This window comes from Labrus mixtus, chromosome 15 (genome assembly GCF_963584025.1).
Source record: "Labrus mixtus chromosome 15, fLabMix1.1, whole genome shotgun sequence".
Classification (NCBI taxonomy): domain Eukaryota; kingdom Metazoa; phylum Chordata; class Actinopteri; order Labriformes; family Labridae; genus Labrus; species Labrus mixtus.
The window spans coordinates 18,114,622-18,131,693 of record NC_083626.1 but is presented as its reverse complement, the minus strand read 5'-3'; the positions used below and the strand labels follow the sequence as shown (position 1 = coordinate 18,131,693).

The 17,072-nt window shown below is 43.6% G+C and overlaps 1 protein-coding gene across 1 annotated transcript; it reads left to right on the top strand.

Annotated features, from left to right (window-relative positions):
• Positions 1-1,624: 1,624 nt before the first annotated feature.
• On the top strand, positions 1,625-17,072 carry LOC132989386 (proline-rich transmembrane protein 3). The gene is made up of 4 exons (XM_061056987.1): positions 1,625-1,916; positions 8,455-9,358; positions 9,448-9,744; positions 12,764-17,072. The coding sequence occupies exons 2-4, from the start codon at positions 8,539-8,541 to the stop codon at positions 14,773-14,775; spliced, it is 3,129 nt and encodes a 1,042-aa protein (XP_060912970.1). The 5' UTR covers positions 1,625-1,916; positions 8,455-8,538; the 3' UTR covers positions 14,776-17,072.

Below are 17,072 nucleotides of genomic sequence, written 5' to 3'. Positions count from 1 at the left end.
AAAGCCTGCTAAAAATGCCCTGTATGAATCAACGGCTGTCAGTCAAAGGCAGTGTGTAAGTTTAAGTTACTGGTTGACCCTGTTTGAAGATAAATAGGACATCCTCACAAGTTTGGTTTGGATAATTCTGTATTTTAATGAGATTAAATTAATTTAATTCAAATTAAAAATAAACACCAAATCATTAAGGATGGAGATGATAGATGCAATAAGAATATTTAAAATTGGACATGTGGGTTTACACATAAGGTGAACCACACCTAGTGAGGTGTGTCATGATTTCACCATCTGTAAACAAATTGTGGGTTCAAGAATGTTCCTCAAGATTAATTTGAACACTGTTAAAAACAGGGACAGGAGGACATGGTTTCCTGCAGTCTCAGCATTGTGTTTGAAATGCAGCTCCTATATATATTCAGTTAAGTAGATATCACTTGTAATCTAAAAGTGACCCCCTTCACTCCTTGTTGCATGCAGACAGGTGTAATTGGCAACTGTGCCATAGGAAAGACTCATCCAAGCCGTTTAAAAATATTCTTAAGAATGCCAGATTAATTGAATCAATCTCAGGTACACCAGATTGAAATAATTTTATAACTGCATAACAATAAATTCATGTGATCAATGTTCCAAGTATAGATGGACAAAAAAAAAGAAAAAACCTTTTCTTTAAATTTGATATGTAATGTGTTCCATTCATTTGTTGTCTCTAGTTGTTACGAAACATGCTGACAAGAACTTGATCATACCTCAACAATATAAGTCATAATCCACGTGCAATAATGTGATTATCATCTTGGAAGTGTTCCGCTCCACCCATCCTTCACTGTCAGCGCTGGCTCAGTAGTAACGTAATGGCATTAGGACAATCCTCTGATCTGCACAGGTTATTTTAAGACTCAGGTGTACAGTACGAATGATACTAAGAATGTGGCTAATACACGAAGAGAAAAAATGATTCATGGTTTACTACGTATATGAGGGCAGGATAGTTTTTTTTTGTTTTGTCCTATGCAAAGCTGCAGTCTCTACAGCATGTCCAAACTAGAGTTGTTTGTTCTTGTGTAAGACAGGGGGAGACAATCGGGGGGGGGGGGGGGGGCAGGCACTGAGCCAAGGTGCAGCTTGAGGAAACAGTATCATCTTGGCTCAGACTGGCTTGCTCTCCTCTACAAACCCGGGTTAGAGGGCAGGAGCTAGAGTTTCATGCACAGCTCGGTTCCCAGCTCATTGTCCTCGCTACTGCTGCACCGCTGTGCCAGAAATGTCAGGTGTTCTCCTCACTTGTCTCCACATGACTCTGCTTTCACACACACTTTAACTACCCAGCCCTGAGCATAGTAACTCATTTGTAGCTATGTTCCAGGATAAATAAAATCCCATACCAAGGATAGTGGCACTGCACGCTGTGTGATGATGATGATGATGATGATGCTATGTCGTCATATTTCCAGCAGGTTACGTCTGAGCAAGCTGCTTTGTGAGAAAAAAAAAAGGTAGCCTATAAGGTGAGAGGGAGATCAATTCTAAAGTGCGTGCCGGACTGCTGGTGCTGTTGCGTAACAAGACGAGCCAGGCGGCAGGTTGGTAGCAGCAAGGTAGAGAGGCGATCGTGTTTTATCCGCCTGTCAGAGGAAAAAAAACGAGAGGGAGGGAGAGATGCGGACTGAGATGGAGCGGTTGGAGGGGGCGTGCATCTCTGTAGTTGCTCATGGCTTGACGACTGGCAGAGGTACGAGGCTGCTGATCGCAACCCTTTCTGTATTTCGAGAGAGGACCGTGGATTTTTAAGCGTTGTACACAAAGGGGAATTAGCGCTTAACCTGGACTAAAGGATACACATCTTCCTTGGTATCTCCTTATCCCATACCCTGCCGCAGAGGACGCCATCGGAGAGGAGCAACATAGACCTGCAGGTATTTTTTTTTTTTTTTGTTGTTGAGGAGAACAGATGGACTTAAGATAACAGTAGTGGTAGTGGCTGCTATGCGGCGATACTTTGCGCAGTGACGTAGTCTCTACCTGTGCCGCGGTTCAGGTTTAGAGACAATGCACTGTGGGCTGCTCAACTCAAACGTATCTTAGCAATTGTACCTGTACTGGGTTGCCCGACTGGCACTAACGCGATGTAGGCCTACGTAGTTTATGTCACAGGTTATCAAGGAAAGTAAACTTGAAGCTTAGGGAGTGCAGAACGTAGTCGGGTCAATTAAAGCGTCACGACATCTTCCCGTCGACCCCAACATACAATAACTCCTCAGTGTTTATCGTGACCAATGCTAAATAACATCACCTTGTCACCATAAGTAGGTGTACATACAGAAAAATAGGCTAAATTGGTCGAATTGTTCCCTCAAACAATATTATAATTTACCAAATAGGCTACAACAATCAATTACAGTAGCAGAGTTTACACGCACTTTATAACTAACGCATTTTTTTTGTTACCGGCCACGTGTGTTTAATTTGTCTACTTGCTTACTTAAGCTACAGTTATGAAGCCTTTCACTAATATCAAACTACTAATTTAATTAGTCTAAAGTGACCCAAATGATGCAATGGCCCTGCACCTGACGTTAGGACGCTCTATTATTAGGCTATTTACCCTAATATTCATTCATGAAGTCCAGTATGTTAAGTACGGAAAGCAGACCCTTAATTTGACACACTAATAGTGATAGCTTCCAAATCATTCCAGTATGCAAGATGATTGAATTGTGGTGATACATTTTGGTACTAGGTTTTTCATGAATTGGGCAACTGCTGGCAACGAGGTTAGATCTCGTCTGCGAATGGTGGGGTGCAACATACAGAGGATGTGTAGGCTATACACCTGTGCCTACCTTATTAGGGTGTGAACGCATCCAGCTGTTAAAGGGTGCAAAGAAGGGGGGGGGGGGGGGGGGGGGAATGTGCCGCTCACTGAAGAGACTGCTCAAGCCTGCCTATATAGTGCTGCTGGAATAAAAGGCAGAGCCCTGCCAGCTGTGATTCAACAGAAGAACAGCACGCCTTGATTCACTGACAATGGGGGAAAGGCCTTGTCCATGTGTAAAGCAGCTCAAGAGAGATTTATTGGGTTCTTGAACACAGGAGTGGGGTTTTTAAAAGGTACATCAGTGTAGAAAAGCAGGTGACGATGCACTGCACACGTCGGTATATATTTAGTACCCTTCAGATATTTTACATCTTGTGCTAAAAAGAGTTATCAATCCACCCCGTATAACCTATTTTGGCCAGATGCGTTCAAACTGGCAGCACCGTGAAATAATAGTACACCTTCCAGTTAACATAGACATAACACACTTCCCAGAACAGACTGCCCATAACAGAATCGCTTTTGCAGAACGGAAAATAAAGCGTAAATCACACGAAGCATAAACCCACTAAGCTCTAGACATGATCTGTCCTGAGGCTCTTTCATGGCAATGGACTTTTTTTTTTGGCAGTGGCTAATATAATGTTAAATGCTCAGAGGCCTCCAAAATAATACTGTAGCTTTTATGTACATACAATCTGTTTGCAAGTTCAACGATTGCCACACAACACCCCATTTAACACAGCAGGCATTTTATTGCAACCAGCTGTAACAGTGCAAGTCTCGGGTTGAAGTTGAGCTGTGGCTTAGTCCCCGGAGCAGGCAAACAGTTATGACTCGGTATGCCTGTAATCTGTTTTACTGAAAGTGTTTTTGTGGCTGAAGTGGTTTAGCAGCTGTCTCTATCAGTCACCAGATTCACTTTCTCTCAGGGTGTGTTTTTGGGACTGTGTTATTGGTCAAATAACGGTTATCCAAAGAATCACTGAAGACAATAAAAGTTATTTTATTAGTGAACTTTCTTTCATTTGTTACCTATCAAATGTCAACAATTGTAACTTGTGTGTTACCCCTGAATTCAGAGTGATGTGTCTCTTAAGAATGTGTGCGTGTGTGGTACATCCCATAGACTCCACGGTGCAGTTCAAATGCCTCACCCTTAAAAGCCTGACCTTCAGCCTTTGATCTGTGGCTTGCGTGAAGGCAGAATATCACTCAAACATGTTTTGCAGCTCAGCAATTTTAAGCTGGACATCCTCTTCAACTGGGGGATCAAAAGCATCCACGACTGGTTCTGGAGCCTCCTCTCCTCGTATAGCATGACCTCGTTGTGTGGTCGCGTGCTCTCCGCGGGAGTTTTGGCACCCCCTCAGGCGGTGGAGCGCCGTGAGAGAGGCATCTTTAACAGGGTTCGGTTTGTCTTGAGAGCTAAATGGACAGCTTTAGTCTTAAGGCAGAGGTGCAGGAGTTGGGTGACCTTGCCTGAAAACTTCCTGCCGAGCCTTTAATTCAGTTGAAAAGCTCACATACCTCACGATATAGAAATAAACATCATAATTTTGTTCCTGTTTTCTTGAATGATTTGAATGTGGCAGCTGTCATTGAAATAAGAAAGAGAATATTGAGAGAGCATGTTATTTCAAGGTGTGGAATTTGTAACGGTTAAACTGGCGACCTCCCCCACTACCCGCATACCAAGTTAACCACACATACTCCCATTTCCCCCCCCCCCCCCCCCCCTTCTCTGTTTCTCTATGTGTCTCACGTATTCACAGATTCACATACATAGACGGCTTCTCAGTCTCACCTCTCCCCCTTGCATAGTGCAGTACAAACAAGTTACACATCTGCATGGCGAGTAATACTTAACTGCCTGTTTTTGGACTGAGGAAAACGTTGCAGTGCAGCAGACCTCGGTGACACACAGCCTCGTTTTCTCTGTCAATCTTTACTAGTCCTCTGTCTTTGCCATCTGTGTCTTTCCATTATGTGCTCACCCTGCAAAAATACCGCTACTACCTCTCTCGCGTTGCAATCGCATTTTGACGTCAACTTCTCGCCATCGCCCTTCTTTTACATTCCACTGACCCACTTCTGATCTTCCTTGTGGCCTTTTCTTCTCGAATGAGAGCCCCTCTGGTCACGAGTGAATTTGACGGTTAAATTCCGCTAATTAGAGGGATAATGGGATGCTACGAATCAACTCAGGTGATGATGGTTACTCTCCACTCCAGACGTTGTCTAAATCTCACACACTGGCATAGAAAGAAGTTTGTGTCCACAGATATTCACATACACAGATAAAGACTAGGACTGTGGCATTTTCAGCCGAACTAGCAACCACTTCGGTTCACACTTTCTCAACAAGTATTGGATGGATACCTTGGAAATTGGTACAAGCGTTGTTTTGCAGTCCATTAGGTTGGCATTTATTGTTATAACTTAACAACTTGTGATTTAATTCCTCCAAGATTAGGTACATTCATTCATGTCCCTCAACAATCTAATGTCCAATACCTTTTTGGTGAAACATGAAATCAATTACCTTTAAAGTGTGACCAGACACAGAATGTTATCTTTCAGTCTTTGAAAATGTTCCCTTCTCTATGCTTAAGATACATTTAGCTGTTTTAGGTTGGATATCCAGTCCTCATGTAGGACCTGTGTGAAAGACACAGGTCCTTCTGTCCACTACAGACTCATGCTTGCCACTGGAAACATTCACACAAATTGATGGAAAATGTTCACTGCCAGACTTTTTTTTTCGGAATCTGGCAGAGAAGAGGGAGATCATTTGAAAAAAACAAAAAAACTTCACCACCCATCTGTCTCCCTCAGCACACTTTCCTATGTAAAATACAGACATTTGCATTTGCATTAGTGTAGACATGACATCACTACTGCACTGATAAATAGATTAGCTGTGCTGTACTGAGTCATGTTATTGTATAACCAGCAGGTCTATACTGTGGGCAAGGAGTTTGTAGTAATCTTCAGATTGTTGCTTGCAGCTGCAATATTAGCTATTATCCGTTGGCATTTCCTGCTCTGGATAAAGAACGTATTGTGCTAGGGAGAGTGACGACATCTACACAACATGCAAACCCCACTGCAAATATAATACAGAGTGAGTGCCTCTCCACCCCGAGGAGCTGAACACGATAAAAATAGTCTCACTGACCCGGCACCCATCTGCCTTCTCCCTCTGGGACAATCATGCCGTCTTACTCATGAGCATGTGTGTCTGTATTTTTCTGTCGCAATGGATGTAGAAATGAAACGGTGCACGTTGGTCGACTACAAGCATGCCGGTTTCTATTCAGGGGAAACTCTAAACAAGCTGATTACACTGATCTAGTCTTTGTCATGCATGGTTGCCAGTTCCCGGCATGTTGTTCAGACTGCTTAGGGAGTCACCAATCAGCTTAAATTTACTCCATTCGTATTAGCATAATGGAAAATCAGGTTGTGTAAATCCAGTCCAAATTTTGGTTAACGGCCAGCATGTGTGTGGCTGCGTGTTTGCGCCTATGGCCCGTGTGTGGAGATGAGATTAATGATGACAGCGTTTCCAAAACAGCAGCAGCTTGTTTCTATCCTCTCTGGAAATCTTATTGAACACATTAATCTCTTTCTTAATACTAATACATAGGCTGAGGCATGCTGGATCCCATTGGATACAGATAGTGGTCTGTTGACTAAGAGCAATTTCTCACTATTTAGGTTGTTTGTCCATGACTGCTCGAGACTTCTCACCTGCCTCTTGACCTCAGAGGAAAGGTGAAGCAGGCTCAGTTTCTCCGCATGCCTTCCCCGACAGACCACCATGTCTTTGCTTTGACCACAACAAACCTGCTTATCCTGAAATACAGCTTTCTTGTGACTCTTATTTTGCTCAAATGTTCTGCTTCTTACTTTCTGTCAGTTCCTATCCAAGAGCCATCTCCACATCCTCTAAATTTACAGCCTCCTCCAACACTCCTCTCAGTCTTAATTCTGTCACTGATTGCTTTGATTCCTGCTCCCCTCCCTACGCACTTCCCTCCGTTGTCAGCTTCAATACCATCATCGAGCCTCCTCCATCTTCTCCAACCGTCCATCTTTATCTCCCCCGTCTTTCCTGCTTATCTTTCTTATTTCGACGTTCCCTATCCGCCTTATCTCAATATCTCCGAGCTCTCTTTCGACCTACACATAGGGGCCATGCTGTTAGGCTGTGTTGAAATAACTCAACAAGAGGAACAGAAAGGAAAAGCCATTAATCAGAAGCTGGATTGGCCGATCAGACTTGGAGTAGAAGAAGTGGCTCAGGCAGAAAAAGAAAACACTGAAGCTCCTGTGAGTAGGTGGAGATTGAGATAGACTCCCGCCTCTATTGCTGTACTCAGTTTTTTCTCTCCAGTTGCTCTTGTGTAACAATATCAACACAATCAAAAAGGAAAACAAAACACAGCTGAGTACAAGACGAGCCAGTAAGCGAGACAAGATCGTATTTGTGTGCACTAATGTCTTCAAATAGTATGACTTGTGACTTCTTGCTTGGTGACTGACCCCTTGTGCTTACACACATACTTAAACGTGTTCTGTACATACGCTCACAAGAAATACTCACATCCGACTTGGGTCCAAGAGCACGATATATACATGCCAACAGCGGTGTGCAGCCACAGTGTCTCAGTGAGCTATTGCCTCTTTGAATGGACCCTCGATGAGTCATAAGCTGCACAATGAATTCTCCCATAGATTTCTATTTTCCGTACATTCCCTCCTCCTATTTCAGCTGAAGTTTCAGCATGATCGTGACTGCCGCTCCTCAAGGTTATCTCCCACTGTGAGTCATATGTAGATACTGGTATGAACAAGAGAGGCTCATGTTAGTCAGAGGCTGAAATAGTGAAAGAAAGGGGATGTTTTTTGATAAGAGGTGAATGTTTTTAAAGAAGGGACATGACTGGCAGCTGTTTAGATGGATGACTCGTAGGTATTGCATAATCCTCAAGGGCTGGGGGGGGGGGGGGGGGGGGTTCTATGGGCTCTTGGCGCTTCACCACTCGGTGTGTTCCAGCTGTCGGCCACTGGCATCCATGACTCAAAACAAAAGTGGCAGAAAAGTGAGGATTGGAACAAAAGTCTCGAGAGGAAACCTGAGAGGAGTCCAAAGAACATATTTAAAGGCAGAAATAGTGAACAGCCGCTGAAGAAAACCATCTGCGATTCCCTTTTTTGTCTTGTTGATTTAGTTTGTTCTGCGTGTTATATAACTAACATGCTGAACTCCTGTCTTTATGAGCGTCAGTGTGCGACGTTGTATGTGCCGTGCATTCTGAAAGCAGACACCTTAACTCAACCTGTGTGTCTGCTGATGTCATGCGGCTAAAACCCTGTGGCAGTTTCATTGACCTGCCTCCTGCATCAGTATAACAGGGCTACCACACACACTCATATAAGACATTATAAGTTCGACAGATTTTCACAGTTTTATGAATGTAGTTAGCTCTACCTGAACATTGTTAGAAATCTGCAATGAGGTTTGAGCTGAAATAGGATTTTAGCTCTGTTTGTGCAATTTATACACATGTTTTTTAAGTCTCCTTATAATCCCGTATTGTAAAAATGTCCTGTTTTTCTGTCAACAGTACCACAGTGGAAGAATGGTGTGATACAGAGGGACAGCTAGAGAGCTGAGGGACCAGTCGCTGCTGACCAGTCAAAGGCAGAACATGGCCACGTCTCTCCTTCTCCTCGGCTTCCTTCTCTCCCTCCTTTATCCTTCAGATGCCCAGACCATCGTTGGCCCTTCCCCTTCCTTCCCTCTTTCAAACCCCCCTATTAACTCGTCATCTCAGCCAACCATGCAGAGTCCGAGATTTTGGCCTTCTTTGCCTCCCAGAGGGCGTAGTGATGTGCCCGTCAGAGCGACAGCCCGGGATAGAGTGACAACTACGGCTGCAGTGACACAGGGTCAAAGAACATCCCGTCCTCCTGCACAGTCGTCTTCTTCTTTTATATCTGCCCTTTCTACACAGAACCTCAGCAGAGGGCCGGTTTTAACTCGGCCAACTGCCTCCAGGCCCAGGACTGATATGGCTAGTTTAGCAATGAGCACTTCGTTAGCAAAAGGAGATGTGCCTACAAAAGGCTCACCTCCACCTTTGCCCACTCTGCCCTCCTCTGCTGTCCTTGAGTCTGCAGGTGTTAAACCTGTGACAGCAGAAAATCCACAGACGGAATCTGTTAAAGATAATGAGGAGGATGAGTTGCTGGAGTTGGGGTCAGGTAGTAGTCAGGAGTCACCTGTCCCTGCGCCAACAGTTGCTGATGAAATGGCTGATGAAATGGCACAGTATCGGACTCACACACAGACTGCCGTATCTGAAGTTTCTGATGTGGAAATACCACCAACGGACAGTCACAGTGCAAAGCCTCGCCTGTTTGGGCTTACAACAGCCAGTAAAATCTCTACCACGCCACAGACTGAAACCAGGGCCACACTTTCCCCTGTGGTGACACAGGCGACACCTCGGACAGTTGTGTTAACAGGTGAGGATTCTAACCTACTAGAATAAATGCAGCGTAAAAAAAATTCTTTACACCATGACACAAATGAGTCTTTTCCTATGTTTTTTAAGGTGCGCTGACAGCGAGCACTCCTTCCGCTGCCAGAGATACTCCGAAGCGGGAATCTTCTGAAGAGACATCGCCCCAGACGGCAAATGACACCACTGGCTCTATCGACAAACCGACACAGACTGCAGGACAACCAGTCACTGCCACAACACAGCAGTCAACGACCACATCTACAACCACGAAGCTTACTACTACTCAAGAGGCTGAAATAACATCAGCCAAAAAAACAAATCAACCCAACAAAACAGCACAACATGGAAGAAATACAGCCAGCACAACTATACAGCTGTCAAGGGCAGGTAAGAAAGGAGGGCCCTGTGCTTTGTATTTGTCTAGAATTTGACTGTCCTTTATCCTTCGATTAAGAAAAAAAAGGAAATGTTTGTGCAGCTGCAACTTTTTTTACTGGAAGAATCTGGAATCGGCTTCAAAGGGGGGAAAGAAACAGAAAAAAAAAAAAATTCCATGGAAAGTGGGGTGGTATCTGTGTGGGGTAGACTAAGCGAGGGAAGAAAGTATGAGCAGGAGGTGAGAGGGAGGGTTCAAGAGGGGGGCGGGTAGAATCACAGCCAGGCAAAGAGAGAAAGACAAGAGGAAAGTAGGGTCTGAAAAGAGAATGCTGGGAATACAGATGAGAGACGAGATGGGGTGGGTGAAAGTGTGGTAGAAGAAAAGGTATAAGCACAGAAATGCAGAGAGGAGGAATGGTAATTCAATCCAGATGCAAGGAGAAAGGGATGAAGGGAGGGGACTTGAGGAAAAAGGAAAGGAAAGAGGAAAAGCATGACACATGGAGTATATGAGGCAGTCACTACGATACCATGAGAAAAACATCTTAATGTTGTTCAGGCTCTCTTGTTCCACGAGCACAAGTCTTTAAGTCATTTTCTTGGCTAGCCGTGGGAAGAACTAACAGCCTGCATCGATGTCAGACATTAATTATCCCAAAAGGACAATTTCATTCACAGCCTATTGCTACTAGGTTGTACTGTATGCATGTATGTGTCCACATTTGGATCTGGGTCATAAATGAATGTATGTCCTTTGAGAAGGAACGGGATATTTATTTTTGTAATCCTTTGCAACTCGTGGACATATAAGGCAGTGAAAGCAGTGTGTAGGTGTGTTAAAGTGAAAAACTCAAGAGTTTGGGTAGTCTTAAGTGTATGCAGCTGTGAAATTTGATCAGAACATCTGGAATGTGTCTGGACCTTGCTCCTGTAGAGGAAAAAAAAAGTTTGAGGGAAAGGAAGTAAAACATACCTTTATAAATAAAGAAGTGTGTCTGTGATCTTCAGGCTAAGTATTCGCCTATGTGAGTCTGAAAGTTAAACTTGTGTGTGGGTGTTTGAGTGATAGGAGGGTTGGAGAGAGGGGGGGTGCCAGGAAGCAGAACACATGTTGGAGTGAGTCATTAGTCAGTGTGTCGGCTTTATAGATGTCCTCTGTGAGGATGGGCTTTAAGTCCTCTAGAAGGCTGATTGTTTAAAGGGATAGTTCCTTTATTTGTGAGGTTGTATAAAGGACTAGTCGATAGTAAATGTATAAGCCACAGGAGATCCCGGTCAGCTCGACCCCTCCTTTATTTAGAAACCAGCCTGAATGCTGGCACGGAAGCGAGGCTAAACATTGTAGCAGATGGGGGGCCATTTGTACCACATAATTTACCTAATTTATTAAAAAAAACACACACCACATCTGTCTTCCTCCGCCTGCTGCTCACTGGATCTATACTGTACAAGTCAATATGAATTTTGCCTAGAAGACTGAAGAAGAAGAATGAAGACTTCATACATCGCCTCTTCAACCCCCTTTTAAAAAATCTGAACTATCCCTTCAGGCATTTGAACACAAATTATGTTGTTCCACCATCAATCAAGTTAACACTCGTTTGTTTAAAACAACTCTTAAGATGTGTTTCAAGACCACTTTCTCTGAGTGACCCATCAGTCACAGTCATATTTTTGTGTTTGCTGTTTTAACATAAAGTTCATAATAATTTACACCATTCCCTTGTGCTCAGTCAGTTATTGTATCTTTTTTATTAAAGATTTGTCATTTCTATACTATTAGTTAACAAAGCCCTTGGTGATGAATGACGTCATGATTATAATGGTGTTGGGTGTTTCCAGGGTATTGCAGGCGGATAAGGTGGAGTGCCTTAAACAAACAGAAGTATGTGTGAGCTTAAGAAACCAAGAGAGAAAGAATGAGAGGGAGAGAGAAAGAAAGAAAGAAAAGGGAGAGAAGGAGGATGAGAGCGTGTCAAGGTGTTCTATTGTCCCATGATCCATCTTGTTTATGGTCTGTTTAATTACTGATTTGTTTATAATGTAAGGTGACCTTTAGTGCCATGAGGAAGCTTATTAAACCAACTGTATTTTTTGACGAGGTTGTGTTTTATTGTAAAATGAAGATCCGAATAGTTTGAGCGTCTCCTTGTTCATGGCTGTGTTGTGACACTGTTTGGTGTTATGTAATTTAGATGTTCCTTTTTTGATGACATAATCTAATTAGGCTACACAATTGCCACTCAGTAAATGATGATGAGTTTTATCCAGTGTGAAACATTTGGTAGCTGGGTATTCCAATCATAATGAGAGTGAGTACACTTTCCTAAAAAATAAGGATCTTTTTAAAATGTAAATTTAATGTAAATGAAAGCGATACCTTGTTACACTTTCAGTGAATATGTAAAACATTATCCACACGTTGTCAGCTGAGATATTGTGCCTTTATTTGGTTGCATGTGCAGTCGTGTGCCTTTACGAGTAAATATACATGATGTGTGTTCTGTACAACTATTTTTGCACAAAGGGGCACTGGCTGTGTTTCAGGTTATTTCCATAACAAGCCATATGTTGGGATGTAATGTTGCCGCTCATGCACATATCTAAACTAACCAGGCAAAAGAGGAAAGCCAGAGAGATGAACTGATTCAAATGTAATTTGAATTTTAAAAGGACAGGTCAATGACACTCTAAAAGTGAGATTTTTTATTGGACACTGTCTTCATATTTATTTGGTTTACAAACACCTGAGACAATGTGTCTCTGTGGAACTGATTAACTTTAAATGTTGAACTGAGCCCCTCTGATGGTGAGCTCCCCCCCTCTAGTGGCTCTAAAATAGAATTACATGTACCCTTTATCTGAACTCAGCTATTTAAAATAATGGCATTAGGAAATAAACTAAAGACATTTTGTTGTATTGCATACAATTACAATAACGTATATTCAATTATCCTGCAAGTTTACTACTAACATTGGAGTTTAATATGAAGAAAAAATGAATTAAACTCTTTTTCTCTTGTTCCAGGGACCTCTTCATTCCTTGCCACTGGTGTTGTACCTGTTGTCCGAACAAGGTTAAGTCCCACATACCAGACTGGTATTGTTCAGAGGAACCGCTCCATACATTTAGGACATCCTCACCAAGCTCCCCACTCCACTTTAAATCCAGCGCCCACACCAGGTACCAGTCCCTCACCCAATGCAACACTTCTATACTGGGGTGACCTGAGTCGAACACTGGCTTTTGCCTGGGAGCTGCATGTTTATGGCTCAGCGAGCCTCTTCCTCCTCCTGTTTGCTGGAGCTGCTCTCGGCCTCACCCTGTCTCCTGGTGCAAACTGTCCACATCGGGGGGCTCTTGGACTGGCCAACGCTCTGTTGTTTCTGGTCGGAGGCCTTCGGGCAACTTTGTTTCTGATTGACCCCTATGGCACAAGAAATTTCCTTCCTCGTCCTGCAGTTACAGCCCTCTACAACTTGCCTTTACACCTGCTTGTGTGGGCACAGGCTGCCCTGGCGCTGCTTGCCATGCGGGTGAAAGGAGTCAGTGTGTTACCTTCCACTTTGGAGCGTCCTCCTCTTGTGGCTGTGTTAGCCGTGTTGCAGTGTACCCTGCTCCTGGCAGCGGATCTACTTTCCCCAGCCCTCTCCCCTTTGGTGCCTGTCACACTTCAGGTGCTGTCACTATGCTGGGGTTTGATTATCTGCCTGGGCTTCTTCTGCTATGTTTTTCCACGTTTACGCTGCCCTCCGAATCCCTACCCCGGAGCCCCTGAAGAGGCTCAGAGGAAGGCTTGGACAGGGAGAAGGAGGATGGGGGCAAGCCTGGGGAGAGTGCTTGCCGTGTGTGCAGTTCTGGGTGCACTGTGCTGTGGGCTGCATGTTCATGCCACCCTGTGGCTCTATGGACTGTTAGGTAACTGGACAAGCTTCAACTGGGGATGGTGGCTGGTACACTTCTGGGCTCGTCTCCTTGAGCTTGCCTGGGGTTTCTCCCTCCTTGTCTTGGGTTCATGGGTATTCTGGAGGCCTGAAGGATGTGGCAGAAGAGAGGAGGCTGGACAAGATGGAAGAGCCACAGGAGACCTGCCATCCCCCGGTCAATCTGTTGGCTCCAATCAAAGACATACTTGCTGGTCCAAGATCGTCCAGAGCCTGAGGGGGAAGCCCTGTAGAAAGTCTGACAGTAATGGGGTGGGAGGAGGCGGAACTGGGGAGGTTCCTAACAACTGGGCTGGCCAAGAGCGTCCTGGAGCTGACATCAGCAAGAGTCTGATCAGGAATCAGAACCCCGAGCAGCCCTCTGTCCAGGCACGCTGCATCAAAGACAGCAACAGGGGACGCAACCATCGGGGCCACTCTGCAGAACGAGGCGTATCTGATGGCTCCTCAGGCTCCCTGCTGAGACTGCAGCCCATTGGACCGCCCCCACAGCGCTCAGTCAGTGGCAGTCTGGATCAGGACCGGGACACTTCACTGTCCTTTTATGAGTTTGATCTGAGGCCCCCATCTCCTATTGACCTGACCCGCAGCATTGACGAAGCACTGCACCGGGAGCACCTGCTGGAAGGAGGGAGCTTGTTCCATCCTTTGAACCACACCTCACAGTGCCCCTCCCCAGGCTCAGGGGTCAGCCAGGGACCCTGGCTCCGCAGGAACAGTGATCCTCAGATGCTGTCAGAGAGCAGTGATGCACCAACAGAGTCTTCCATGCCACTGGGTGGCAGCATTCTTAGCAGTGTGCCCAGCAGACAGGTGACTGCTCCCCCAACACCCTCTCACCAGGGTCACAGGTGGGCAGGGAACGCTGTAGGAAGTGTCCCTTCATCAGTATCCTGCCCCGTGTCACTTCATCCCTCCAGAACATCAACAGGTAATCTGGGGGAGGATGGAGTGGATGACACGCGGCCTTTCATCACCCCAGACTCAGAGAGGGTGCGAGGGAGGGCCGGGAGGCCTGCTGGGTCACGGAGTTACCTGGAGGTCAGCAGGCAGGACGACTCTGCCAGTGTCAGCAGTGAAATTATTGATCTATGAACCAAACCTTGGACAAGAGGACCAAGGACTGCACCCATTTAACAAATACTGTTCCTCACAAAGACTTCCTTCGACAAATATTGTGATTATTCTTCCAGTCAATTGTCTAAAAATGTGTTATTTTTAGAAGAGGAATATACTTTAAAGTGTCTCTGGGTGATGACCCTAAAGGATATCACTTAGGTGCCTTTTACTTTGTTAAAGGGTTAAAAAACTATGGTTGTGGAACAGATTTTGTATACTTTTACTCTGAGAGTAAGGCTAGGTGATGTAACAAAACAGAATTCTCAGAACTGCCCCCATCTCTCTCTCATGCACACATTATATCCTTCAATTTTTTTTCTCCTGATTTTCTCTCAAATGCATACAAATCCTTTAGACCCGTCGGACTTCATGTATACTAGTATCATGCTGTCTTTACATATTAGCTCCAAAACTCCCTGTCTGGTATCAACATTACTCATAGTTTCAACGTGTATGATGGCTTAAAGACAAACATTAGTCTTAAGTGTCAGTATTTCTTTTGTTTCTGTGAAAAAAATGTTTGCATGTGTGAATATCATGGGTTATTTTTAGTGTTCATTTGCTGTCTCCCACATTTCAATTTGGTTGGTGATGTAGAGATGTGCAATACATGTACTTGGTTGGTTCTGTGCTATTTGTATGATTCTATAAACCCTTTTACTGGGATGAACCCTCTATAGCGTCTTACCAGTATCATAGTGACTCAGCATAAGATTACTCCTAAGCTCCTAACATGCTGTTCTGTTGTTTGTGTCCAGTCTGCATTGTATGCTAATGTCAAACTGGTTACAGAAATAGAGACGCAGTAAACAACTGGAAGAGGCAGAAATATGGTAATATATGAAAGTGTTTCTGAGGCTTTAAGCCGTTGCTGAAATTGTCTTAGAAATGAGCTTCACCTATGAGATTATTGCATCCCAACGTGTTTTTGGATGTACGACAAAGCTTTTGCAAACAACAATAATGCACCATAAAAGCCTCTGACTGCACTGCATAGAATGTGACTAAGAATATGAAACATAATCATGATCCTATCAGTTGCATTGACTCAATTTTAACTTTTGAATATGTTAACTATTGAAATGCTGCACAGCTTTGCAGGGCTGCACCTCACAGGACAGGCTTGGCATGAACCTCAGATATACAGTACTAGACGTTACTCAATAACAGAGCACTTAACAGTTAAGCCTGAGCACTAGACCGAAGTATTTTACTACTTAAGAGGAAAATATATTTCAATGATATGATGTATAAGCAACAATGTAAATATGTTTATTTTTGATGTTTATGAATAAAGGTGTATTTGAATCATAGTAGTAGTTCCTACTGTGAAAGACAATCTAAAGAGGTCTTGCTTTTAGGTCTGAACTGTGCAGAAACTTTGCTGTTTTGACATCAGATTGTGGCCTGTTCAGCACAGGCAGAGCTGTGAACGTTAATACTTGACTCAAGAGGTTATTTCGAGGACTTTGGTTTGGCTATTCAAAGTATTTTATGATGCAGGTTGTGCAAAACTAAAAACAATGTAGTAGTTCAAAAGGATATTTGATCACTTTATTTTTCATTAAATAATGACAAATGTATTGGAAATACAGACAGCATTTCATCTAAATCAATATAAAGTCTATTGATTAACTTTGAATCTTTTTGGAGATCCTTAACAAAAGCACAGTGGCTTTCTTATTTCTGTTACATTTGCATTGTGTTGTTCCCACATTCGATTTTTTTTTTTTTTTAAATGGACTGTCAAGGTTTTTTTTTCTACTGCAATGTTATCCTGAGTGACTGTTGTAAACACTAAATGATACATTCCAAGAAGTGTAATTTTTCTAAAATGCATTAATATCATTTTGGAATAAAACTGAATTTGAGCCTCTTTCCCTGCAGGTCCATGAGTTATTTTCTAGTTACCTTGGCGTGACTTGCAGTACCCCCCAGTGATGTGGAATGCTTGACTTGTTTAGTATTTCAAGTACAATGGCCTTATGTTATTGTCTGCATTCCAATGAATCCATAAGATTTCATTATATCGGTATTTACCATTACCCCATTTCCTTTTTAGCCAATATGTTACCCCAAATACAATTGTCACCCCCTCTGCAATGCAGAATGTGCCATAGAAAAATACAATATTGTGCCCTCTCCAGTCTGTAATCACAGTGCAACAGTAAAGTGTTATATTAATGTTTATTATTCTCATCCAACTTTTGCTATGTATTTCTTGCTGATTTTCATGTCTGGATTCCAATAAAAACAACAACACTTGAAACCCC

Bases quoted from the DNA above. Each gene is read 5' to 3' on its own strand.
- LOC132989386 (XM_061056987.1), top strand. From the start codon at position 8,539: ATGGCCACGTCTCTCCTTCTCCTCGGCTTCCTTCTCTCCCTCCTTTAT. The intron at 9,359-9,447 runs GTGAGGATTCTA...ATGTTTTTTAAG, and splicing joins TCGGACAGTTGTGTTAACAG to GTGCGCTGACAGCGAGCACT. The intron at 9,745-12,763 runs GTAAGAAAGGAG...CTCTTGTTCCAG, and splicing joins TATACAGCTGTCAAGGGCAG to GGACCTCTTCATTCCTTGCC.